This window comes from Vombatus ursinus, unplaced genomic scaffold (genome assembly GCF_900497805.2).
Source record: "Vombatus ursinus unplaced genomic scaffold, bare-nosed wombat genome assembly UNPS02014798.1, whole genome shotgun sequence".
Taxonomy (NCBI): domain Eukaryota; kingdom Metazoa; phylum Chordata; class Mammalia; order Diprotodontia; family Vombatidae; genus Vombatus; species Vombatus ursinus.
Genome location: NW_020954576.1, coordinates 48,938,719 through 48,965,638, shown reverse-complemented (window position 1 = coordinate 48,965,638; position 26,920 = coordinate 48,938,719). Strand labels below are relative to the sequence as shown.

At 44.8% G+C, this 26,920-nt stretch overlaps 1 protein-coding gene across 9 annotated transcripts in view; it reads left to right on the top strand.

The window, feature by feature from the left end:
- The window catches only part of NFASC (neurofascin), a 248,089-nt gene that overhangs the window by 150,109 nt on the left and 71,060 nt on the right, over positions 1-26,920 (top strand). For 7 of the 9 annotated variants that reach the window (XM_027871164.1, XM_027871166.1, XM_027871168.1 and 4 more), the window contains 7 exons: positions 3,525-3,542; positions 4,672-4,777; positions 9,096-9,292; positions 9,955-10,077; positions 11,852-12,022; positions 24,288-24,399; positions 25,706-25,890. In XM_027871164.1, coding sequence (XP_027726965.1) covers positions 3,525-3,542; positions 4,672-4,777; positions 9,096-9,292; positions 9,955-10,077; positions 11,852-12,022; positions 24,288-24,399; positions 25,706-25,890 — 912 coding nt within the window. The remainder of the gene's footprint in view (positions 1-3,524; positions 3,543-4,671; positions 4,778-9,095; positions 9,293-9,954; positions 10,078-11,851; positions 12,023-24,287; positions 24,400-25,705; positions 25,891-26,920) is intronic. The other 2 variants (XM_027871171.1, XM_027871163.1) reach the window with 1 other exon arrangement.

Here is a 26,920-nt window from a genome sequence, read left to right as displayed (position 1 = left end):
AATCAAAGAAATCAGACACAGGTCTCCCTTGTATCTGCCCCCCCCCCCCCACAGAGCCCAGCTGGAGGACTTTCCCCCTTTGGAACCCCAAGGGCAAATGCATTCTCCTCTTGACACGGCCATAAAGGAAGTCCAATAGCAGGAGAGAGGGGCAGGTGGTATGGCCCTAGCGTCTCCAAGTGGCACATAAGAAGGAGCTTGGCTGTCCAGAATGTGTGAATTTATTTACAATCCTCATCCTCTAGTCTGGCAGACCTTTTCCATAGCAGATTAAGTGCAGGCTTTTCTTTGGCGTCCATTCAGCCCTGGTAATAAAATCCTTGATTATACTTCAGTGACTCTAGATGTCATTCCCCTGTAGAGCAAGGGGCTTCTTAATAAGCCCTGAGCCAGCTGTTTCTAGCCCTGGATGTCTTGGTATTCTTTGCTGCCCCATGCATGATTTTGTAGGTAGTATAACCAGAATAACAATAATGGTGCTTTCAGGCCTCCCATCCATCCCCTTTCCTCAGGTCCTCTGCATATCAAGGGGGAAGAGAGAGGCTGCCTGATGTCCTGATTGGCTTCAGAAGAGGCAGCAGGACGGAATGAAAAGATCACTGGACAATTGTGCTTTAATTAGCTCTGTGACCTTGGAGAAGCCCACTCAAGTCTCTGGGCCTTGGCTTCTTCAGTTATAAGAAAACGCAGTTGAATTAAATGATTTCTAAGGTCCCTTCCAACTCTGGCCTCTTGTAAATGTATACAATAAAAGCCTGGCACTTAGTAGCTCCTTCTTAAAGAAAATGTAGAAGAAAAGGGGCAACGCAGGGTTCCTAGACCTTGAAATTCTCCTCTTTGTGATGCCTTTAGCAAAGGAAGGGCTGTGCTATCTAGAGGCAGGGAATAAGTGCAGAGTAGTAGAAAGAACGATTAATTTGGAGACCTAAGCTTGCGCAAGTCCTACCTCGGTCATGTTATTAGTCGTGTGACTTTACGTACTTTATAACAATCCTGTGAGGTAAGTGCTATCATTATCCCCATTTTACAGATGGGGAAACTGAGGTTGAGAATGATTCAGTTACTTGCCCAGGGTCACACAGCTGGTAAGTCTCTGCAGCAAGATTTGAACTCAAATCTAGCATTCTAAAGTTCCTTCTGGCTCTAAAATCCTATGATTTAAGTCCAGTTCTCCTATTTTGACACATGAAACAGCTTGGTGGTACAATTTGTAAGAATGCCACAGAGGCGTATCAGCTGTGTGATCGTGGGTAAGTAACTTACCCACTCTCAGCCTCAGTTTCCCCATCTGTAAAATGGGGATGATGATAGCCCTTACCTCACAGGGATGTTATAATGTGCTCTATAAACCTCAAAGTGCTATATAATGCTAGCTATTTAGAGATCAGATTTGAACCTGACCCTTCTTTCTTAGATTTCTATCTGCAAGTTGAGCTGGTTCCAACTCTTAAATAATCACAGACATGTTAAGAGCCAGGAAGGATACTGTCCCTTTGAGAGTAAATCAGATAGAGAAGGGGGAAGTCAGAAGTGGCCTGGGTCATCATCAGGAGGCCTGAGTTCCCGTCTCAGCCTGAATTCTCTAGAAAATATTGCCATTTTTTCCACCTCACCCTCTCATACCTAGTTCTGTCTGGCTTTTGACCTTTCTCATAATTCCTCTGATCTATACTCTAGCATAAAAGTCCAATGGCTTTGTGGATTCCCCCTGAAAGGACCTCTTTGGACGATTCATTCAATAATGGTGGAGTCTTGCTCTCTCCCAGGAGTCTTTATTTTACCTCTGCCTCTCTCCCTCCAGGACCAGCCCTAGGCAAAATCTAAAAATTGGCAAAGTCTCTCTTCTGTAGCCCATCAAGTTCACCCTCTCTGGCCTATTTTAAGGGAAAAATTCATGTTTAAAAAAATCTTCTTATGTGGTCATACCTCTTACCTTTTAAATTTCTAGCAGTACATGGTATAACCCAGCTCCATCTCTCACTACTCTCCCCTTCTATCTTCCCTCGAATTAGAAGCTCATAAAATCTTAGAGTCATTTTAGCGGTCATCTGGCCAGTCCTCCCACCCCATGCAGGAACCTCCTCAACCACATAGAGGAAAGCATTATGATATAGTGCAAAAAGCAATGGACTGGGTTTGAGTGGCATCTTTTCCTCATAGGTGGTCCCTTCCATCTTACACATTCTTTGATTCTATGAAAATCCTTCACAGGTAGCCTGTAGCCCCTGTGTGAATACTTCCAGAGACCATTCCATTTTCAAGTAAATCTCATTATTAGAAAGCTCTTTCTTTGGTCACTTCTAGTTTGGCCTTCTTTTAATTATCCTGGGTATCCTCTTTCTTCCCTCCTTCCATGACTTTTTGCTTCTCTTTCTATCGTTTTTGTCCCTACTGACTCCTCCATCCCATATTTTCTGAGTTCCTGATAATTTTCCTTCCGATCAAGCTAAAATCCAGCCAGACAGCAGAAATATCGTGACAATTGGCCCATACAGTCCAACAGCCTTCTAGCTTCCACCATGAGCACTCTTAAAAAAATTAAAATCCTAGAATACTATTACAACTTTTTTTTAAAAAAATGTGTCAAAAGTAAATATGAATATTATAGCAGAAGGGATAAACATGAGCATATCACTTACCCCTAATTGCTGAGTACTTCCAACATCCCAGACAATCAAGTGAAATACAAGTTCCAAATCAGTGTGCTGACACAAAACTATACCCAAAAGGATTCATGAACTGGGACCCCTCCTTTATTCTGCATAGGATCAGAGCCCTGCAAAGAAGTTGGGGATCAGTTTTGTTTCATTTCTTGGTCCTTCCCACCAGAAATAATGTATTTGTTATAGCAAATGTATTTGTTATAACAAAATGTCATTACACTATCACAATCAACTTGGTCTTTAAAGGTTGTTTATGAAGGTTGGTAGGAGGAGGAAAGAGAGTTCTGGGTAGGGGAGAGAGGAAAGAGAAGATGTGGAAGAGCAGGTGGACCACCGAGGTCCCAGTCCTTGAGACCTCAGCCTTCTCATGGTGTCCCACCATCCTTCCTATGACATTGCGTAGCTTCTACCTTCTCTTACACCATGGTGCCATGGTGTCATTCTCTGGTCAATTGATAAAATCTTTGGAATATGGGTGTCTCTTTTAGGTTCCAACTGTCTAAGGGATTTTGTTCTCTTTAGCATCCAAGCTTCATTGAAAATGTCTGTTCTTCGTACTTTGTCAGACTTTGGAATTCCAACACCAAAGAACTCTCTGCACCTTTCCCTATCCCCAATTATGTGATGTGGACAGTTGCCTGAATTGTACAGTGTATCAAGCCTCTGTTACCTATGTATCCTCCCTGGTTCCCCCACTGAGCCTTGTGATGGGAAAAGGGAAGAACCCAGCCCCTCCCTGTCCTTCTGTCCCCACCCTTGTCCCTGCATGCTGGGGTTGAGTAGAAATGTGAGACATGATGATAACCATTGTTCTTCTTTTCTCCCCTCCCCCCTCCAATGCTAACCCATCGGAACTAACAGCAAACATTCAAAATGAGCGTAAGTCCCACCCTTGGTCTTCTGGGCCTGGTCAGTGCTTGGTGCCTGCTGGGGGTGGGGGGAAGGAGGGCCCACCTTCTTGGGCGAGTAGCCTCTGGAACCCTCCAAGCGTCCTGCCCCCTAGAAATCTTCCTATGCTAGAAGCTCCCCTGAGTTGTGTCTACTTTTAGGGTTGGGTGGGAATGCTTCCCCTAAGTTAGGGTCACTTGGGTAAGGTCCCTACGGGGCTTGTGATGATGGGGAAATATAGACATCACTTTGGGGAAAGCAAAGACACTGCAGACAGTCACAAGTAGACCAGTTTCTTCCTGTAAGAGGAAGGAAAAGGAAGAATATGATGCAACCACCCTATTGTAAGGAAGGAAAGAAAACAAGAAAAGCAGAAACAATTGGGATTCGCATGAAGGCCTAAGTTGGTGTGTCTGGGTGGTGTGGTACAGGGATCACAAAGTAGCATGTGGGAGCTCCAGCATCCAGGGGCCCAGAGAAAGGGTAACTAGCTTCACAGAAACAGTGGGTATCCCCTCAGGAAGTTCTCTGGACAAGCAGCTACCACTTGGTGGTACAGTGTGGACAAATGTCTTAGCTTTGGAGTCAAAGGACCTGGGTTCAAATCCTGGCCCCAGTCACTTACTACCAGCATGACTTTGGGCAAATCACCTGTCGCTCATCAGTAAATTGAGGGTGTTGGACTCGATGACCTCCAAGGTCACTTCCAATGCCAAAGTCATGATGGAATTCCATGATCCACAATTGGCTTCTACTGCCAGCTTCTACCTGCCCTCTGAATAGAGGGGTCAGTGCCATTGTTGCCTGTTCCATTTGCAAAGATCTGGGAGGCCTTGTTCCTTCTTGAAGGGGTGTCTTCCAGGTCCTTGTGTTTCCCTTCCTCGAGTTTCCATCTGTGAAGCTAGGACTCAGGAGTGCATCATCAGACACCCCAGACACACACACACACACACACACACACACACGTACACACACACATGCACACACACACCCACAAGCACCAATTCCTCTCTCAGTTCTTAAAGCTCCCACATCTCCCCTATTTCAGTTGACACCCCTCATTGGTAGTTAGAGATCCCACCTCCAGAGCCTATTCTTTCTCCTATGTGTACTGTTGCAGTATCTCAGCCCCCAACCATCACCAAGCAGTCAGTGAAAAATTACATTGTGGACCCTCGGGATAACATCCTCATTGAGTGTGAAGCTAAGGGGAACCCTACCCCCAGGTAAGTTCATTGGCAGGTAAAATCTGAGGGATGGGGGGTAGGGAGGAATGGGCAGAAGGGACCATGAGAGAGGCATGTTCTGAATGACCTCTCTTATTTGGGATGGCCATCCTACCTAGGTGAGAGATAGAAAATGCTAGCACTAGAAGGGGGCTTAGCTATCATTTATTTAATCCAACTCTTTCATTTGATCAATGAGGGAATGGAGACCTCAAGAGGTTAAATCATGTTCCTGTGGTCACACAGGTAGCAGGGTTCATCTTAGAACACAGGGTTCCCAACTTGCAGAACACACTTCTTTCAGCTCTGTCAGGCTGTTGTACATTTGACATCTAAAGGACTTGGATTTGAGTTCCAGCCCTGCCCTTCACTAGCTGGATGACGTTGGATGAGGCCCGCTGCGTCTCTAGGTTTCCTCATCTTAAAAAATGACTTGCACTGCCTACCTCAAAGGACAGTTGTGAGGATCACATGAAACCTGGAAAGTCTATAAAGAGCTTTCTAAACCTTGAAGACCTGTATAAATATTGACTATGTTATTCACGTTATTATTATTATCATCAGAGATGCTCTATTACACTCCATCAGTAGTTTTCGTTTAATTGGCAAATGGTTCTTCCTCACATATAAATGAATCCCCTTATGATATAACTCATTTCTTTCTGCTCTGGTCTCATCAAAGCAATTGCAAGTAATGGTAGCACAAGTCTAGAATTCAGAAGATAAGTCAGTACTGAATATACATATTTGTAAGGGAGAGTGAGTAAGAGAAGAAAAGGGCCAAGGACGTGTCTTTGGGACACATCCATGCTAAGGAGTCAAGAGAAGAAGAAGGAGGCAGGGAAATAGAAAGTGAAGTCAATAAGCATTTATTAAGTACCTACTGTGTGCAGGCATTAAGAGTCTACTCTATATAATAATATGTAGAGTGCTATATAATAATACAATAAGTGCTGGGGACACAATGAAAGGCAAGAAAGAAGAACCCAGACATTCTCTCAAGTAGCCCACAGCACAATGGGAGAAATAATGTGCAAATAAGTAAATACAAACAAGCTAGATACAGAAGCAACTGGAGATAGCCACAGAAGGAAGGCACTAGACATTAGAATTAAGGGGTTCAGGAAAGGCTTCTTGAAGGAAAAATGAAAACATAAAGAAAGAGAGTATCAAGAAAGGCACTTTAAGGAAGCCAGGGAAGCCAGGAGGGAGAGAATCCCAGGCATAGAGAACAGCCAGGGAAAATGCCTCCAGTCAGGAGATGCTGAAGTGTCTTATTCTGGGAACATCAAATCAGTGTCCCTGAATCATAGAGTATGTGGAGGAGGCTAAAGTATAAGAAGACTGAAAAGGTAGGAAAGGGCCAGGTAAGGAAGGAACTTAAAAGTCAAACAGTGTTTTCTTTTTGATCCTGGATGTAATAGGGAGCCATGGGAGTTTATTAAATGGGGGTGGGGGGAATAAGTGGTCCTGCCTGCACTTTAGGAAGATTAGTTTGACAGCTGAATAGAGAATGGACTGGACTGGGGGGAGACTAGGCTGGGAGAGCACCCAGCAGCCTATTGCAATAGTCCCAGCATGAAGTGATGAGGGCCTGGATCATCATGGTGGAAGTTGCAGAAGAGACAAGGGTGCACATGTAAGAGATGTTACAAAGGTAGAATCAGTAGGACTTGTTGACTGACTTAATATGGTGTGGAGAGAGGGCCAAAAATAGTGAGGAATCCAGGATGTCACCTGTGTTGTAAGCCTGGGTGACTGGGAGTCTGGTAGGACCCTTAACAGTAACAGGAAAGTTAGGAATAGATGATGGCTTTGGGGGGTGGGGAAGACAATGAGTTCCATTTTGGACATGTTGAGTTTAAGATGTCTATGGGACATCCAGTTCAAGATACCCAATAAGCAGTTGGATATATAAGTCTAGAGGTCATGAGAGAGGTTAGGGTTGGATAAATAGATCAAAGAATAATCAGCCTAAAGATGACAGTTGATCTATGAGAGCTGAAGAGATCATCAAGTCAAAATAATGTAGAAGAAGAAGAGGGCCCAGGCCTGAGCCTTGGGGGATACCTATGGTTAGTGGACACAACCTGGATGAAAACTCAGTAAAAGAGACTGAGGAGTAGTCAGACAGGTAGGAGGACCAGGAGAGAGCAGTGTCATGAAAACCTAAAGAGAAGAGAACATCAAGGAGAAGAGAGTGACCGATGGTGTCCAAAGCTGTAGGAAGGTCAAGAATGATGAAGACTGAGGAAAGGCTATTAGATTTGTCAGTTAGGAGAGCATAGGAAGCTTTGGTGAGAGCTGTTTGAATTGAAGTCAAAATCCAGAAATAAGACAATAAGAGGAAAGGAAGTGTAGAAGGCCTTCTCAAGGAGTTTAGCCATGAAAGGGAAAGGAGAGAAAATGATAGCTAACAAGGATAGACAGATCAAGGGAAGGTATTTTGAGGATGGGGAGACATAGGCATGTTTGTAGGCAGTAGGGAAGCAGCCAGTACACATGGAGAGATTGATGATTAGTAAGAAAGTGGGGATGATGGAGGGGACAGAATCTGCTGGAGAAGACAGAAAGGAATGGGATCACTTGTGTATGGAGAGGAGTTGGCCTTGGTAAGGAGAAGGGCCACCTCTTCATGTGAGCAAAAGGCCTCTGAATGTTGTGAGATGAGTAACTGGGGAGGAGAGAGAGCTCTTGGCAAATGACCTCAATATTTTCAGTGAAATATGAGACAAAGTTTTCAGCTCAGGGCTGGGGATGGGGTGGTGGTGGTGGGGAGTCATGGGAAGAGCTTGAGGAAGAATGAAAGGTTTAGAAAAAAAGCTGTAGTGAGTGGTTAGGGAGGTGTGAAAGGATTGCCCTGCTGCAGTGTCGACCAAGTTGAGATTATGTAATATAAATTTGTAGTGGACCTAGTGAGCATGGTCTCATGATTTTCTCCAGCTTCGTTTAGCATCACCTAAGTAGGAAACATAGAGAGGGAAGGGATCATAGGATCGTAGATGGAGAAATAGAAGGGACCTTAGACGGTACCTAATCTAACCCTCTCATTTTGCGAATGAAGAAACTGAAGCTTAGAAGGGTTATGCCAAAGGTTAAGGAGTTCCCAGTCTGATGGGAGAAACAACTTGCCAACAGCTGGTGTACAAATAAAATATATACAGGATAAATAGAAGATAATAAGATAGTAAAGAGCAGGATTTGAACATGAGCCTTCTGACTCTAAATCTGGGGGAATGTGGTATATCTGGAGTCAAGGAAAGAGAAGAAAATACCAAGTATGATGGGGTGGTAAAAAGCACCCAGATCATTAATAGATTGATGTTGATCTAGAGGGAAATCTCCATCGGTGAATTCTATTCTGTCTTGTCCAACATATTTTTGGCAACTAAAATCAACCAATAAATAAACATTAAGTGCCTACTATGTATCAGGCACTATACTAGGTGCTGGGGGATACTAAAAGAGGTAAAAGACAGTCCCTGCCTTCAAGGATCTTACAGTCATAGCAATGGTAATGAGGATAAGCCCAGAGTTCTAGTTTTGCCCCTGTCTACCTGTGTGACCTTAGGCCAATTACCTAGCTTCTCTAGGCCTCTTCTTTGAGTTGAACTAGGTGGTCTCCAAGGCCCCTTCCAATTCTGAAATTTTTGATTCTTTGGAGGTTCATTCAAGATCAGAAAGCCATTCTACAGGTCAAATAAGGGGCGTGCTGAAAGTCTGGAAGATTCAGGCACTGTTTCTCAAATAACCTGGAGCAAAGAGAAATTAATTCTTCTGGGGAAGGGAAAAGGCTCCAGCAGGAATACTGGCAAAGGTGACCTTGCTTCTGGCATTAGTTGTACCTTTTGACGGCCATAATTCAAGGCCAGTGGCCCTATGTCTCATTGCCTCTCTAAAGCAGGGAATCTGAACCTTTTTGGTGACATAAGACCCCTTTGGCAATCTGGCAAAGTATATGGACCCCTTCTCAGAACAGTGGTTTATCCATTCATAATTCATATGGATGATGGATAATATGAATATGGAATATGAATAATTAATCATTTATAATTAATTGTTGCCCATATTAATAATTAATTTTTGTTAAAGGTTAGTGAAAATAAAGATGTAAATGTTTTCCCCCATCCAAGTTCACGGTTAACATGATGGTTCCCTGTTCTAGAGAGAGAGTAGATTGAGTAGCTTTGGGGTTCAAAGGACTGACACTAGAATAGGAGCACCAAGAATGATGAAGGGATGCCCAGTGTTCTCAGTCTGGAGCCTTGGTTCTCTCCCTATTCTTCTGCTACTGTCTCTCCCCACCCCATCCCCGCAGTTTCCAGTGGACACGAAATAGCCGGTTCTTCAATGTGGCCAAGGATCCCCGGGTGTCAATGTTTCGCCGGTCAGGGACACTGGTGATTGACTTCCGGAGTGGTGGGCGACCTGAAGAGTATGAGGGAGAATACCAGTGCTTTGCCCGCAACAAATTTGGGACGGCCCTATCTAACAGGATCTTCCTGCAGGTGTCAAGTGAGTTGCTTAGGGGTAGCATCTGGCAAAGATAAGGTTGGGGTTATGTGGGCTTCTGGGTAGCTGTGGTTCCTTGGGAAAACCATGGAGTTATGCTTTTGGGAGTGTCATTCCAGCCAAGAAAAAAGCACTCCACCCTTTATCTAGCTTTCCTAACTAATTATACAGGTGGATTTCTCGGCATCACTGTGATCATCCCACCCATTCTCCTGACTTCAGGCAGGAAACCCTCACCTTCTATCTATGTACCTCTGCGTGTGTGTGTGTGTGTGTGTGTGTGTGTGTGTGTGTGTGTGTGTAAGATTGTTGGGTGGCAGGGTGCTAAGAGGAGGTAAAAGAAGTTTCAGAAGTCAAAATAAAAACATTTTGATACCCCTAGTTGACTGACACTGTGTTTAAAGTGGATAGTGGATAAGAGGTGGGGAACTCTAGAAGAATGTGACTCAACTCAGAGTTAAGACAAGTTTCATTCTTGCCCTGTCTCATTTGCTGCATCCTGCCCTCATTACCTCCCCCACTCTACCCTTCTCTTGCCTCCCCTATTCCCTGCCTCATTGCTCTCCTCTCTCTTCCAGTTCTTACCCCCTAACCTTTTCTTTTAACCTTTTCTCTCTCCCCTGCTCCCATTCTGTTCTCATCAACCACCTTCTGTTCCCCGACAGAGTCACCCCTGTGGCCCAAGGAAAACCTGGATCCTGTAGTGGTTCAAGAGGGAGCCCCCCTGACCCTCCAGTGCAACCCCCCTCCTGGGCTGCCATCTCCTGTCATCTTCTGGATGAGCAGCTGTAAGTCTCATTGGGAGGGGAAGAGGAAGATGAGGAGGTGGCTTGGGGTGAGTCCGGAGGACCCACGTCACCCCCATGATCCTTCAGGTGGGAAGATTCTGTCATAGGAAACAGAGGCGAATGACTGGGACAGCAGGAGGCAGGTTAATACCAAGTCAGCATATTCAATGCTAGGCTTGGCCATGCCTTCATATACTGTGGTAGAGGTGAAGGTATGCATTCTTCCTATAGAGGAATTGTGCGGCAGGGCGTGCTGAGAGCAGAAGGATGTGACATTATCATTCTGGGAGCTATTTATGCCTTGGCTATTGCCTTGCAACAGCACTGAATGACTTATTTAACCCCTTAGTTCCTCCTCCTCACTAAAGGGAGTATAATAAGACACAGAGATGTTATGTCTTGAAGAGCGAATGGGGAAATATCCTTATTTGAAGACCTGCTTATACAAAAATGATAAAGAGGCACAAATTCTGAGTTGTTTTTCCAGAAGTGAGGATGAACCAAGCCACCTTCCCTTTGTCATCTGGTTCCCCTATGACCATGACATTAGCTAGGCTTAGAGACAAAGTCTGTGGCTGTGAATCAGCAGTATTGTCTACGTAGAATTAACAGGCCTATGTAGGGATCACACTTCACTACCATGGTGTCATTAACAGCATAGGTGGTGCAAGGGATAAACTGCTGGGCTTAAAGATGAAAAGCCTGGAGTTCTAATCCCGCCTCAGACATTAGCTGTGTGATCCTGGGCAAGTCACAACTTCTCTTGGCCTCAGCTTACTCATCTATAAAATGAAAATAATAATAGCACTTACCTCAAGGGGTAATTGTGAAAATCAAATGAGATAACCCACGTGAAGTGCTTTGCAAATAGTTCAATGATCCTATCTGTAGAGTTTCCTAATCTCCACATACTTGAAGCACCAACTAAATGCTAACTATTGTTTTTATTATTATTAATTGAGAATGAAATGCTTGGAAAGAAGTACTGGAAAATTAGGAAGAGAGTGTCCATTTTTATGCAGCCTTACAAGTATACTCTTACCAAGAGCATAGTTTTCTGAATCTTACTTTCTCCTAGAAGACACATCACTTGTAATGGAGGGGAAGGGAAGGGGAAAGGATGGGGTTCATTTATTCCTTCGATAAACATGGACATGAAGTTAGCATTCTTTAGCTATTCGTCTTAAATCAGTTGTTACTTACCCAGTTGGATAGCTCTTGACCAATCTGGGGATTTAAGCATATAGAGCTCTGGGTGTAGAGTCAAGAAGATTCATATTTGTGAGTTCAAATCCAGCCTCAGACACTTACTAGTTGTGTGACCCTGGGCAAATCACTTAACCATATTTGCCTCAGTTTCCTTGTCTATAAAATGAGCTGGAGAAGGAAATGGCAAACCACTCCAACATATTTGCCAAGAAAACCCCAAATGGGGTCACGAAGAGTCGCATATGACTAAAATGACTCAACAACAAAAGTCAACAAAATATTGCTTGAATTTACAGTCTGAGTGCCTGGGTTTCAATCCTGGTTTTAACCTGTATAACCTGTGTAACTGAACCAGTTTTTCCTTGCTGTAGAATATGAGGGATTTGGACTGGATGACCTCTAAGTCCTTTCCAGTTCTGAAATCCTATGATCAATTCAGTTCAACAAGATCTTGCCATTGGCCCAGAGAACCATGATCGTCTGAGCCCCTGGCTCCATTGCTGCCTTTATGGGATGGAGAGAACCTGGGTTAAGGACCTTCTAACGATGTGCTTCCTTATTCTAGCTATGGAGCCTATTAACCAGGACAAGCGTGTCTCCCAAGGCCAGAATGGGGATCTGTACTTCTCCAACGTGATGCAGCAGGATGCCAAGACTGACTACAGCTGTAATGCCCGCTTCCACTTTACCCACACCATCCAGCAGAAAAACCCATTCACGCTCAAGGTCCTCACAAGTAAGTGTGGCCCAAGGCCTGGAGCAGAGACTTGAGGAGGTAGGGGTTGAGTGGGTGGGAGAGGAAGGGATGGGGCTCCAATCAGGCCAGAGCTCCCTAGTCCTCATGGTTCCTTCTAGTGGGTCTTTCTAGGGGCTTTCCGTAGTCATTGTCCCTGGAACTGTTTTATCTGCCCTGAGGGCAGCATATCCTAAGCCCCGAAGCTGAAGTTGACCTTTTCCTAAGTTGTCGCCTGGCATCACCACCACATGCTTGATGTCTAGCCAGAAATTGGACTAGCCAATTTTTAATGATCTTTCCTCAAAAGTCCTTTTGTATTTGGCTTTGGAATGCATCATCATTTCCCCCATCACTACCACCGTCACTACAGTTTTTCCTTTCCGATTCTATTTGGCTGATATACAACACTGCATTCCATGAGCCCACACTGCCTGAGGGCAGGCAGGCTAGAGACATGCTGAGTGCAAGGAAAAGTTGGGTTGGTATTAAACCTTTGCCACCGTGGATCTTCAAAGGCTTGCTTCTTCCACTTGCCCACCCAAGATTGGATTTCCTGAGCGTCTTTCCTTGGGAGAGTCCCCAGAGCACTTAAGCTACACGATTCACTACTTCAGATCGGGAATACTCTATTCTGTGTCTAAACAGTAAATAGAAGGGGGCCTGGGGGAGGCAGAGAAGACGGCAGGGTGAGCCAGCAGGGCTGACTTATACAGGATTCTCCCTGCTTCCTGAAGTCACCATGGTTGCTTGTGGGGCTGCCAAGATGTCGAAGGAGGTAGGGAGGGGAAAGAAGGGTGAGAGACTGTCTACCAAGCCACTCCCCCAACTAGGCTTGGAGGACCCATGATCTGGGACTCTTGTTTCTTTTTCTTTATTTCTTTGTTGCCTGGAAACAACAGCAAAAGTATACTGGGGACCTCTGCCTTTAGTGACAGCTCAGAACCGATGGTTTCCTTGCACTTAGCTCATCTGCCTCCTCCTGCCCCACCTGCTCTGTTCCTAGCCTTCCACTTTCAGGTCCTGCTTCCCTGTCTCCTCTTTCTGTTGCCCTGGATCTTCTTTCCCCCTCCTCTTTCTCTTTGTCCTCCTCCTTCACTGTCTGCTACTGTGTCCCACTTCCCGTTGTCTTCTGCCTCCTTCCCTCTCTTTCTCTCTGTCTTCTCTTTTTGTCCTTGCCCATAACACTGTGTGATGCTGTTTTCGTCAACCCTTAATCAATCACTCCATTCTGAGAGGTACACCACTCTGTACTGTGGCCATCGGGGAGGGCTAGTAGGTAGTAGTAGCGTTGAAAGGCCTCAAGTCCAATTTTAATGGAGACTTGTTAAAACAGCCAGAGCAGGCTGGGAAACTGCTCTCAAGCTGGAGGGTCCTTAGAGTTGCTGTGATCTAAAAATAGCTGCAGGGACTCTTTGGGTTCATTTCTCAGCTTCATTCCCCATTCCCCACATGCTCATCCCTCCCATATCCTCCTCCTTTTGCCAAATCCAGGAAGAAACCTCTCCCCAGAGAAGAAATCTAGGTTGTCTAAAATGCCTCCACAGCCCATGCCAGGACAGGTCCCTGCCATTTGGCAGATTGAAGGAGGATAATGCAATATGCCTAGAACATGTGAGTGGCCCCAGTGAGGCAGGGGTCAGCCTGGCAGCCATGGGACCATGTAAGTAGATATAGAATGAATCACAATGGTCCACTATACTCCTCAACCTACTGGGATAGTGGAGGATAGCAGCCTTGTTTTGAGCACATGAAAAGAAAGTTCTTGATGAACTCTATGTATTCAATAAGAATATAAAATTCTTTTTCTTTTGACTTTTAAAACTTCCTTTACCTTCCCCCCTAAATGTTCCAGAGATAGTGGGAGGGGGGCCTGCTGCCATGGGGGGATGACCACAGTGGTGCTAGGAAGTCCCCCTGCGTATCAAGTTCAGAATGCAAGACAAGGAATGGAGAAAAATATAGACTACCACCAGAAAGGGATTGTTTAGCTATTCCTTAGTGGAGCTTAGACACTAAAAAAGAAGCTCTCTTTAGAACCAGAATGTAGAAGGGAGATGTCCCCATCCCACATAAGAGGGCATTGGTGTTTCCTTCCTGCCACTTTGGCTGTGAGAGACTCCCAGCTTCCTGCAGGACTTGGGGGGACAGGTTTGGCTGGGAAGTAGCTTTGGCCATCCTAGGCAGCCCAACACTGGGTGCCATTATCCAGAGCCTCGCCATTGTGCCTTCTTTGGACCCGAAGGCTAAGAAACTTTGAAGGCACAGAATTTTTCTCAGACCTTTGAAACAAAGGCTGAGAGGTGCGGGCTGGCCAGATAGAAAGGAAGAACTCCAAGGGACCATTTCAACCCATTGGCTCAGAGATTTATATTTCTAGATAGAATGTCTCATCTCAGCCAATATTTGGTTACCTGCAGCTTGAGAAAGGAGAAAGGAGAAAGGGCATGGCTAGTCCAAACACAATTTTTATTTGACTTTGGAATATAGGAGGGCTAGAGGGAACCAATTTCTCAAAGAGATACATACACATTTGTTCTTGGCCCACTCCCAGCCTCAGATCCTTCCAAGGACATACTGCTGTCTAGCAAGGACACTCTCAGACACTTGTGGTTCAGGGATTATTTATTATGTGCTGAGCAATGGGTGCTGACTTGTGTTCTCTTTAAGAATTTTTGATGGAGCCATAAAAAGAGAAGAGTGCTCATTGGCCAGGAGTGAGGGCTCCTGGAGATCCTTCCTTCCTTCCCAGAGCTCAGCCATGCCACCACTGCTCAACTCGCACCACACCACACTCTGCCCCGCCTCTCAGTCATATACCCCTGCCTTGCCTGGTTTCCCCACTTCTGGTTCCAATTAAACTGTTCCTACTAGACTGGGAGCTTCAGGAAGGCAAGAACCGAGTTTTACCAAAGCTTTGTTATCTATCTCCCACTGGGTCTAGCACAGTGCTTTGCACACAGTAAGTTTTAATAATAGTTGTTGAATGAGTATTTGAAGGGACCTGAAGCTCAGAAAAATTGGTCTGAGTTTCTCCTATTAAGCTTCAATAAACTCTTCTAGTCCTTTATTACAAATTTCACTCAACTGAATAACTTCATATAGTGAAAAGCTTCCAAAGACTGGCCCTTATATTTCTGAAGAGTATTTCAATACAACAAAATTCTGGGATAATGAAAGAGTTGAGACACCCCTATTGAAATTAATTGTAATAGGATTTTGAGCTCAATTCAAATATGCAAATTTTCTGGCACACCTATCTACCCTTTCTGGCAGCAGACTGTGTTCCTGGATTCTTAGGGATGGTGGTTTGGCTAACATCAGCATCACCACCCCTACCTCTTCCCCAGTTGCACTGGCTACTGTCAGAACTTGAAACCAATGTCCAAGAAGGAGTTAGTGGTAAAAAGGACATTTAGGGTCATTTGTATGACTTCCCTACCCTTTCCCAAAGGACTACTATGGCCCTGTCTTTGAGGAGAGATGGGGAGCCTGTCTAGGGCCCTGGGGCCAGAAAGGCATCCTAGTTCCAAGCAAAAGCAAATTGGAAAGCAAGCCTTTGTTCTTGTTTTATCCTAAATCAATCCCTTTTTGCTCTAGACTGTCTTGGCTCTTGGATCCAGGACTTCATTTGCAAACATTTCTCAGAGCAGAACTTGGCACCCACTTCCCTACTCCCAACCTTCCCTGAGTTTCTCCCTGCTTTTAAAGCTCAACTCACCCCATCCCCAGCAGTTGGGAAAACTGTCCATGAAATATTAGACATCCTCTTAACAGGGACATCTTCCTGCTGAGACTTTTCTCTTAGGCAGCAGCTATGCCCAGAGGAGGACTGGGATGCTGTTCCTGAGTCCTCCATCAGCACATGGTTGTGCTGATTTCTGAGGAATTCGGTCCCATTGCGGAGGCAGGCTGCTCTTGACCTCTTCCTATTTAAAAAAAGATGTCTCTACTACTACCATCACTACCTTCCCACCACACGTGGCCTTAATCTTCTTCTGATGGGATTTTGGTCTCTCTTCCCATCAACACTTCCCCATTTAGGCTGTCCTTGCCACCCACATGAGCCAACAGACCCAGTTTCCCAGGAATAGGGGACTTTATGGGGAATGAACTGCTCTTAGGGGTAGCTAGGTGGCACAGTAGAGTCAGGAAGATGTACCTTCATATCCTGCCTCAGATACTTACTAGCTGTGTTACCCTGGGCAAGTCACAATCTTTCAGTCTCAGTGTTCTTATCTCTAAAATGGGATAATATTAGCACCTACCTCACAGGGTTGTTTTGAGGATCAAAAGAGATAGCACTCGTAAGGAGCTTTGCACAGCTTAAAGTGCTATATAAATGCCAGCTATTATCGCATCTTGAAAGGAAGATCACCTAAGTTTATTGACTTGAAAATAGTCTGCCTAATAATAATAATCATAATAACTTATATTCGTAGAGCACTTTACAATTATAAAATATGCAAGGCAGCTAGATGGCACAGTGGATAGAGCACTGAATTTGGGAGTCAAGAAGACCTAAATTCAAATCCTGCCTCAGATATTTATGAGCTGTGTGACCCTGGGCAAGTCTCTTACCCTCTCTTGACCTCAGTTGCCTCATTTGAAAAATGAGAGAATTTAACTCAATGACTTAATCTAAGGTCCCTTTTGTAAAATGAGGGAGTTTAACTTTATGACTTAATCTAAGGTCCCTTCCACCTACAATCTTATGATCCACTTTCACATACATCTCATGTGCTCCCTAACAATGATACTATGAAGTAGGTAGTACAAGCATTCTTATCCCCTTTTTATAGATAAAACTGAGGTATAGTTCAAGGACTTCTCCCAGGCTTCCTTCTTAATAAGTAGCAGAGCTGGCACTTGAACCCAAAGCTTTAGAATCCAAATTCATGCCATTAACACGCTTACTTCCTCTGAGCCCAAACTTCCTCACCTGTGAAATGGGTATAATAATATGTTCCCTGCCTATCTCACTGGCCAGTTTTGTGTATCACATGTCAACTTTGTGTAAACCATTTCAGAAAACACAAAATCCTATGCAGGTGTCTGTTATCATGATGATGGTGATAATTATCCTCAATGTTCAAAGATACTCATTTCTTTCCATTTTTATAATTTTTTTCTTCTCTCCATCTCTTTCAAGATTTCACCTCCCTTCACCCCCTTTTTTGAGCTATGTTTCATTGCTTGTTCAGTACAAAAAAAATTCTTTTCTGAGCTTCTTTTCATGTCTTTCTTTTGCAAGAGACCAACTGCTTTGGTTTTCAGTGATAGTTATCTTTGTGGCTTCTAACTTCTCTTCTACCTCCTCCTGTTTATGCTGCCCTCAGCTTCTCTTTTGCCTCCTGTTTGCTCACGTTCTTTTGTTTATTGCAGAACATCCCCGTAACTGATTCATCCTAATGAAATCACACTGACATGTACAGTGGTGAGTCCATGAGACTGTAACTATGGGAGTGACTACAGCTGTGCTAACCTGGGTTTACCTAATAACCTCACTGACAACTCTGTAACCTCTGTGGGCTAACCAGTCCAAGAGCCCAAGAGGCTACTGGACAAGGGTGCCCAGCTGCCTACTCCAAATTGCTTCCCTTTGGGAAATGCATTTGTATATTCTGTTTAGTGTGGTTGGGAACATGAGGGGTATTGGATGGCAAGACACCAAGCAGCACAGTGTCCCCTAAATCAGAGCAATCCTCAAAGGGTTCTGCTTTAGGAGTACTTCAAACCAAGACAGGGTCTGCAAGAGCTTCTAGGAGAGTTCAGCAAAGTCTTAGGGATTTGTGGCAGGCACTCGCCATGTTTCTTCGGGAGGAGCTGAGAGTCTGTCCATCACTATCCATCAAAAGAAGGGAGATGGAATTTGATTTTTGCTAGTGTTTAGATAGCACAGAAAGTTTTGTAGTGTATATGAGGTCAGCCTTTGATTTTCTGAAAATGGATTTGCTTTGCAGATTATTTTGGTGACTTGGGACTAATTCACCACCAACCCATTGCTAGGTCCCATGCCTGTCCAGCCTAAGACCAGGCAGAGAGAATGTATACCAGGGTCTCAGATCTACTTCTGAGTTCACTCTCAAGTTAAATATGGATGAAGTTACATTTTCCATTGTTTTATATTATCCATATCTCTTCTTTCTTCCGTTAATGCAGGTAATAGAGAATTGAGTGTAAGTACTCAGAACTCAAGAAATACTTCCCTCCCCCCCTACATGCCATGCAGGATGCAAGTACTCTGGGGAGCAAGTGTGCTATAGGGACAGGGGCACTGAACTTGGGGGATAGATCTGGATTTCAAGAACAGTTCTGCCATTTGCTACCTGTGAGATCCTGAGCAATCTACTCCTTTGTGGGTCTCAGTCTCCTTGTTTGTAAAGCAAGACAGTTGAATTACATCTGGGGTTCTTAATCTTTTTGTGTCATGAACCCCTTGGGTGGTCTGGTGAAGAGTTTAGACCCCTTCTCACAATCATGGTTATTAAATGCATAAAATAAAACACACAGGATTATAAAGGAAATAATTATATTGAAATATGTTTATCACAGTAAAAAAAAAATCATGGACCACAGGTTAAGAAGCCCTCGATTACATAATATCCAAGGTCCCTTATACTCAAAACATCTTGTGATATTACACAATAAGTCAGATTCCTTTATTTCAACATATAAATGGTTACCCAACCTGGCAAGATAGGTAATTGGCTATTTCAGTCCTAAAGCATTCACCCTGAGGCTCAGTAATTTCTTCTTTCCCTTGAAGGCAAAAGGAGAGCAATTCTTTGAGCTCTGGGGAAGCAGCTGGCCCCCACTCATCAATTATAGCTCAGAAGCTCAAGTCAAGCTGCAGACTCCCTGGGGGTGTCATTGTGGATTTGGAATAGATTCAAAGTGTCAGGACTGTGATGTGCTAATATAAACAGTGGTTGGGGGTCTGGAGTGGGGGAAGGAAAGGTGGCAGCTCTGGCTTAGCACCAGATAGTTCCAGCCCTTTTGGGGTTCTGCCCAATAGTTGTAGTACTATAGGAGGAAGCAGGAAATATATTGGTCAAGACTTTTGTTTGCAGAAGCCTGGGCATGGTGGGTTGGGACCAACAGTCATTGTTTCAATAGCTCCTCGAGCACTGACATGGACTAGGGCTCTTTTCGAATAGGACCAAGGATAATATATTATACTTGATAGTTGAGACATAGGATGATCAAAATAGAAGGGCCTGAGATATTATCCAAGCCAGTCCCTTCATTTTACAAAGCAGAACTGCCCAAAAGTGCACTTCTTTGCTTATAAAGATGGTATTACTGACCTACTAATCACATCAGCTGGGCGTGTGCCTTGAGTATTTTTTTAGTAGCTTTGATAAGCTTGCACTGATCCATCTGCATGCTTTGACATCCCATTGGGACTGATGGCATGCAGTGACACAAGAGGCAAACAGGAATAAGGACCACAGTATGGTCTTGGGTGGGACAGTACAAAGCTCACTCACTCACAGGTACCAGCGTAGAGATTGAACTTCTGTGCTTGACACAAGATGGTTAAGAGTGAGTCCAATTACAAAGGTACTGGTGGTGTTGTAGACAAGAAACAGTGACTATAGTATTGGGGGCACAAGGTATGGAAAGGGGCCAGGTCCCCTTTCCAGTGGTCAAATGCATACTGGAGTATAGGGGCCTCATAATTTGACTAAGTTAGCAAGAAAGTAGTGGTATGGAAAATCCTAAATCACTTCGGCTTACCTTGGAAAGATATTCTGCTCTTCCTTTACAGCAGTGGCAAATTTTCCTCCCAATCACATCTCATTTAGGCAAATACTAGAATGTTGTCTTCCCTAAACAGGTGCCATGTGCCAACCAACAATGACCGAAGGGAGGCCAGAAATACTCCCAGGTGCCTGGAGCAAGTTGTTCTGGGAGTATGGCATAGATTGAGTACTGGATTGGGATCTGGGAAGAGCTGGGTTCTAAGTAGTTACTAACTGTGTGGCCATGGGCAAATCTAATCTCTCCGAGCTTCAGTTATTCCTTTGTATAATGGGAACAACATCTGTGGGACCTCCATCATGCAGTTACTGTGAGGCTCAAATGAGGTAAAGTGCTTTGAAAATTTTTAAGTGCTGTATAAATGTTAGTTATTATTATTCCAGATTTCCTATGGAGATTTTAACAAGTGTAGAGTTCACCCAGGAATTGATGACTGACCATGTGTCATCTGGGGTCCATCACTTAAGGAGGAGGTGGGGATCTTGAGGAGTCAGAGAAGGGAAACAGATATGTAAGAGATGTGAGGGCCAGACCTGTGGAGGACAGAAAGGTTGGGACAGCTGCAAAAGAAAAGACTGAGGGGTAACCTTCCAGCTCTTGGGCAGAAGGTCCTGCCTATGTCCTTTCCACCCTTACTAAGGACCGGATAAGATGATGTAGACTTAAGCCACAGCATGAGGGATTTAAGTTGGACACGAAGAAGAACTTCCTGACGGTGAGGGGTATTGGACATTGGAGGGAGCATGCAAAAAGGTCCTGTCCTTTAGGGAACCTTAAAAGTAGAAGGTTGGATTGGAGAGGAGGGGTGCTTGAAATAGCATCTGAAGGTCCTTTCTCGCCCTGTGACTCAGATACTGTCTTAAGGCTCCAAAGCTGCAGAGATGGCTTGGATCCAGGATTCTTGCTGGTTGTCGTTTCCTTCAGATTCCTTGTGCTCTATCCTTCTGGTAACCAAATGCAATACCTGGTACATTTTCTATGGTGGAGGTGAGAGTGGGGGGATCTAAGTCCTTTAGCAATCTGGGTCATTCCTCTGCAGCAGAAGGGATATTGCTTATTACTTAATCGCTCATCAACACTTGGTTGAGAGCTAAGGAAGTGTGGAAAGGGCATGCCCTGATGGCCCAGATCTCTGTAGAACCTGACGGTCACTAACCAAATACAGCAGTAGGCAGGACATCAGTTGTACTTATGTACTTTCTGGTCACAGGTATAGCTCAGCACCAGGATTCCCTGAGATGGTGAGTTAGGTGCCATTGAATGAGTGAATGAATGAATGAAGCATTTATGAAGCACATATGTGCAAGGCACCCTTCCGAGTGCTAGGGATACAAATCCAAATTTAAGAATCTCTGCACTCAAGAAGGTCAAGTTCCAACGGAGGAGACCACAGTTCAATTCAGTAAACATTTATTAAGCACCTGCTGTGTACCAGGCACTGTGCTAAATGCTAGAGATACAAGTAAGAAAAAGAAAGACAGTCCCTGCCCTCGAGGAATTTATAATCTAACGGAACAACAACAGGTAGGGAACGTTTCAGCTGCAAGTGAGATGGAAAGACCCCATGGTCCTAAGGGCACAGCAGTAAAACAGATGATTTTCAGCTTCTTCTTTAATGTCATTTCCACCAACAAAATCATATTAGGTTCTAATGTTGAACCATTTGATGATGCCAAGGTTTTTGGTAGCAATAGCATCCCAACCCTGAGGAGCAGGATGATATGATGCAATCCTGTGTATCTGGAATAGGTATCTGGAAATCACTGGATTTCTCCTCTTACTACTAGGCTAACCCTAGTCATTGCTGGATAGGTGTCTTCAGTGCCACTAATAAGGGAGATGATGCCTTGATCATCACTCTTCCTCTCAAGCAGGTTTTTGTTGTCATTCAGTCATTTCAGTTGTGTCAGATTCCTTGTGACCCCATTTGGGGTTTTCTTGGCAAAGATGCTGGAGTGGTTTGCCATTTCCTCTCAAGAAGATATTGATCTGGGCAGCTAGGTGATGCAGTGGATAGAGCACTGGCCCTGAAGTCAGGAGGACCTGAGTTCAAATCCGGCCTCAGACCAAACACTTGACACTTACTAGCTGTGTGACCCTGGGCAAGTCACTTAACCCCAAGTGCCTAAAAAAAAAAAAGATATTGATCTCATATAAAGTAAATCCCTCAGAATGCTTTGACTTCTCCAAGGATGAAGGTAATGTAACCTCCCTCCACTGGCTTCCAAGACCATCGACTCTGAAGCTAGAGTTTCACCTGAATGCCCTCAGCTGCTAATGATCACATTTTGTCTTTTGTAGAGATCCCTGTAGTGTATATGTGTGTGAGCGTATATATGAATGAGTATCTTTAGAGAGTATCTTGTGGGACAGAGGGTTGGCAGGGATGGAGGGAGCAGCTGATATTAAGTGAGGATAATCCTTCCTATATGAATTGGAGGCACCTAAGGAGTGTCCATAAGGCAACATTTAGAAGCATTTCAGTATTTCCTCTTGCCCATCACTGTCATTCTTATCATCACCTAACAGTCCTACAGAAGGTTCAGAAATTCACTAGCCCACCAAGTGTGAAATACATCCCCTCCCCAACAAATGTGCCTCAGCTTTTCCCAAACTCATTCCTGGCCTCACATTTATCCACCTTATGGCCAAAATCACTCATAGCCGAAGGAGGAGCATGCTTCCAGTACAGAACACAGATCCCTTCTTTACCTACAACCTGGTTTCTTTGGGGTCTAACTTGGGCTCTTTCAGAGCCTCTGTAAAGGATTCCTAGACACCTGAAATTGCGAGGTGCTGTGGGAACATGGAAGAAGATGATCCCTGCTCTCCAACAGCTGATGTAAACTCGAATAATTTTCTTCCTTTGTCCTTCTCTTAACAAAGGGAGAAACAAAGCAAGTGCCTTGAAATACTTTCCCCATGGTGGGTTTATTTCCCTCCCCCTCTATCCTTACTTTCAAAGGTTATATTGCTTATACTGGGATAGTTCACCTCCCAGTGTGCACATGATCCTTCCCATCAGACTGGAGCTGGGAGGGGCTGGGGGCCTCTGGCTGGGAGCCCCCACTGGTTCTAGACAGGGACAGCCCAGGATAACAAATTACTTCAGTCACTTTTCTGATTGGGGAATGCCAATTACCCAGATGCAGAGGGTCCCTGCAGACCACCCTGCCCCCTCTCCATGACAGAATTGATTAAATCCTTCTCGATGAACAACTTTGTTCTTCACCTCATACATCTCTGAGGGGCTCACAGCCGCTGGCAGCTCAGGATGGGGCCCATTAAGTATCTCCCACCAAGAAGAGAGCTCTGCCCCCTCCCTAATGCCATAGCTCCAAGCTAGCCTTTCCTGAGTGGTCCGAGATCAATGGTTTCCCCATTTTTTTGTCTTCTGGTTTGTGACTTCTCGTTGGGAGGCGTCTTCATACCATCTTTCCCACTTCTTTTGCAAAACTCTCTTATCATGGTCCTTTGCAAAAAGCTATGGTAAGAAAGGCCCAGCCCAGGTGGAGCAGGGTCCACCATACTATGTGGACTCTTCTGACTTGAGCATCCACCTCTGAGGTCTCCCCTCTATCCATGTCACTATCCATTCCACAGTGCTGAAAGCAGCGCTGAAATCTTTGAGATATTTGGCCCTTAAAACAGCCGCACAACAAAAAGGCATTTCGTTAATTTCAGATCATTATTAATACGTAAGCTGTTTTTGAGCCTAGATGAATAGTAAATCATATTCTCCAAAGGAATGGCTATCTCCCCTCACACCCCCTCCTCCTCATCTTACTTCTAATTAACACTCTCTTCTCTTACCTCCACCCCCTTTCAGAGCCATTAGTAAAAGTACAGACTGGTTTTGGTCCCAGAGCGGATGCGATGCCTACGATTCCTGCTTATTAACTCTCCACATCAACACTAACCCATTAATAACTCTCTCCTGGCACCTCTGATTGTGTCTGTGTCCTTGAAGCTCTATCCTTGCCCTGTGTCTCCAGGGTCCCAAAAGCATGTTATGCATGTATCCCGTATGTGATCTGTGTCCTAGCCTTTCTTTTACCATTTCCTTTCTCTAGGAGGAAGGGCAAGCTTCAGGGGTGGGGATATGCCACACCAATTCCTAGACTTGCAGAATGTGGCTAGGCTTATTGGCAGAATGGTCTTATCATAACACTCCTTTACCCCCTCTCTTCTGCTCTTTGCAGGGGTAAAGGTGGGTTTTGGGCAATGAGAAGATGATTCTTCGTGACATCTCATCAAATCATGGAGCCACATATGTGTAAGGGAAGGGCAGATGGGACCTAGCTGGCTAACGGGTCTCTCTCTCTCTTCCTTTCGTGCCCTAACAACTAGGAAAAAGGTTAATTGGCACAAGATCCAGAACCAGGTTTCTTAGGATGGGAGAAGACAGGGGCACAATGATGACTTCTCTCCAGCCAAACTATGCCACCTACTTGACTTTCCAAGGAGGTGACTCATAGGAGCATCCTTTGTCCTGTTTCAGCCCGAGGAGTCTCAGAAAGGACACCCAGCTTCATGTATCCCCTGGGCACATCGAGCAGCCAGATGGTGTTGAGGGGCATGGACTTGCTGCTGGAGTGCATCGCCTCGGGGGTGTATGTACCATTTGTATTTGGACTTGGACCCTTTTTCCTGGCTTTGTTCAGAGATCTGGGAAAGGGGCTTTATCCAGGTTTCATTCTGTAGCTAGTATTGAAAGGGAGATTATGAGCTAGCTAAATGCCATGCTGGAGCTTGTCTCTATCCCATCCCAATGACCCTATTATTTGGGTAAAGAGAAGAGAAAAAGGAGTCGGAAATTCTGCCTTGATTTGGTGCCAGTTTGCTGTGTCACCGTGGATATGTAACTCAATCTCTCTGTGCTCTGATATTCTCCTATAAATGGAGACCTAGTTCTTGGAATTGGAGTTAGAAATGGAAGCACACGTCCTCCCCACCCAAGGAAAGAAAAAAAATGGGAAACCCAGTTGCAAAGAAATGACATCAAGCAGAAAAGTGTTCTGCCAGCACTGTGTAGATCCAGTCCTACCTAGGCTTTTCTTGTTTCTTTCTTTCTTTTTTTTCAAACTCAATACCAGGCCAGTACCCCAAGTTGTTGAGGATCAAGACCTCTTCTGTTTCAACTGCAGCCATCAGTCCCTAGGTCTCTGGGGATTTCCAAGTTTCTTCCCATTCCATATTCTCCGGCCTTCACACAAAATGCCCCCTTTCTTTCCTAGTCTGTTGATGAAAGAGGTTGGGCCTTTCAGAAAAACATTGTTAGTCACTAAGGGAAAGAAATTGAAATAATATGGACTTTTGGAATCCAAAATTGTCAAGTTACAGAGCCCAAGAATCTTATCCTAAGACACCCCTTATCTATAGCACAGCTTTAGGCTAACAAGGTCTATGGACAGCTAACCAGCCTGTAGGTCTACCCTTGAGCACATGGCACTTAGCTACACTATGTGACTCTGCTCTGGGTCTCAAGTCCAACTCTTTCACTTCAAAACTGTTACTCCTACTGGTCCCCCACCAACTCATGGGGTCAGCGCTTCCCAGCCCCAGTTGCCAAGTTTGGGCCTAGTTAAATGTTTCCCTGCTAGGTCCCTGCCCTGTGGTATTCCCCACCTGCTTCCTCCCAGGTTAAGTAGATGATGCCTAATGTCATCTACTGCCTCACCAACAAAGTGTTCACTTGAAATACCTTGGAGGTTTATAACATCCCAGCTATAGTCACAAAATACTCATTTTCCACCAAAAGGGAAAAGGGAAGGGTCATTTCATTAAACTCCCACTTAGGGGCCCCCAGTATAGACTCTTAACATCACAGAATCTGAGTCTTGCAAGAAATTTTACAGAATCCCCAGCAAGAGCTTAACATGTCCACCCTTTATCTCCTGATGGGTTTGACCCTCCTAGACCAGCACCGGACATCGCATGGTACAAGAAAGGTGGGGACCTCCCAGCTGGCAAGGTCAAATTTGAAAACTTTAATAAGGCCCTGCGTATCACCAATGTCTCAGAGGAAGACTCTGGGGAATATTTCTGTCTGGCCTCCAACAAGATGGGCAGCATCCGCCACACGATCTCGGTGAGAGTAAAGGGTACGTTGTGTGTATTTCTCATTATGATTATTTTGCCTGTCCAACAACTCCTTCCCCTCAACCTTGCCACCACTGCTGCCACCAGCCCTCCTCTTCCTGAGAGTGGGGGTGGGAGAGCCACCCAAAACACCATGACCTGTTGAGCATCCATCCACCAGCAAGTCATTACTCTGCTCACCACTGTAAGTGGATGGGTAGCATGTGTGTGTGTGTGCACATGCACACACACATGTTCACACAGGTAAGAGAGAGAGAAAGAGAGAGGAATCTATGCCCACTTCTCCATAATGGCTGTGGCCCCTCCCCTCATCAGGCAGATTTCCCTCCACCCTCCCCCTAACCCACCATCACCATTTGGATCATAGCCACAGAGCCTGTTGGCATGTTGTGTTGGTATTTTTTTTTTTTTCATTTTGCATTTCCGTTCCTCGGTGTGTTGTCTCTGCCTTGCGATTTTCTCTGTATGTATGGGTTAGTGCTATGCTTCTTTTAGGAGAGAGGTGAAGGGAATGGCATTAGATAACCCAGCTAATTAAACAAAGGGGCAAGGTTTCATTTCACATACAAACGTGGTGAAGTCACTGCTCTCAGAAAGATGTGGGCTTGGAATATTTCTTATAGCAGTAGGATTGGGTTGTACCGAGCCACCCACCTTCTTATCCAGCATCCCCCTGGGTTCACTTCTGCAAAGTTGCTGGCCAGGGTCAGGAAGGTAGTCTATTAATCATGGCATGGTGTTTCTTGGTTTGAAGATAATTAGTCTCATTGGTGTCATAAGCACCTCAAGCAAAATCCAAAGGTGAAAGGAACTAGCAAAAAGGAAATCGGATGAGGATCTACTCAGAGGCAACTGAGACCCTACCCAAAGGAAGCTGAGGAGCTACCCAGGGAGAGCCAAGATGGCCTTGCAAATAAAGACCCAGACCGACCAGCTTAATGCATGGTCACCCATCCTGTATCCTATGTAGACATGCCAGATTACTATTCTGTGCCATCCAGACCCCCAACCAGAGGTCTGTTTGCAGACTGA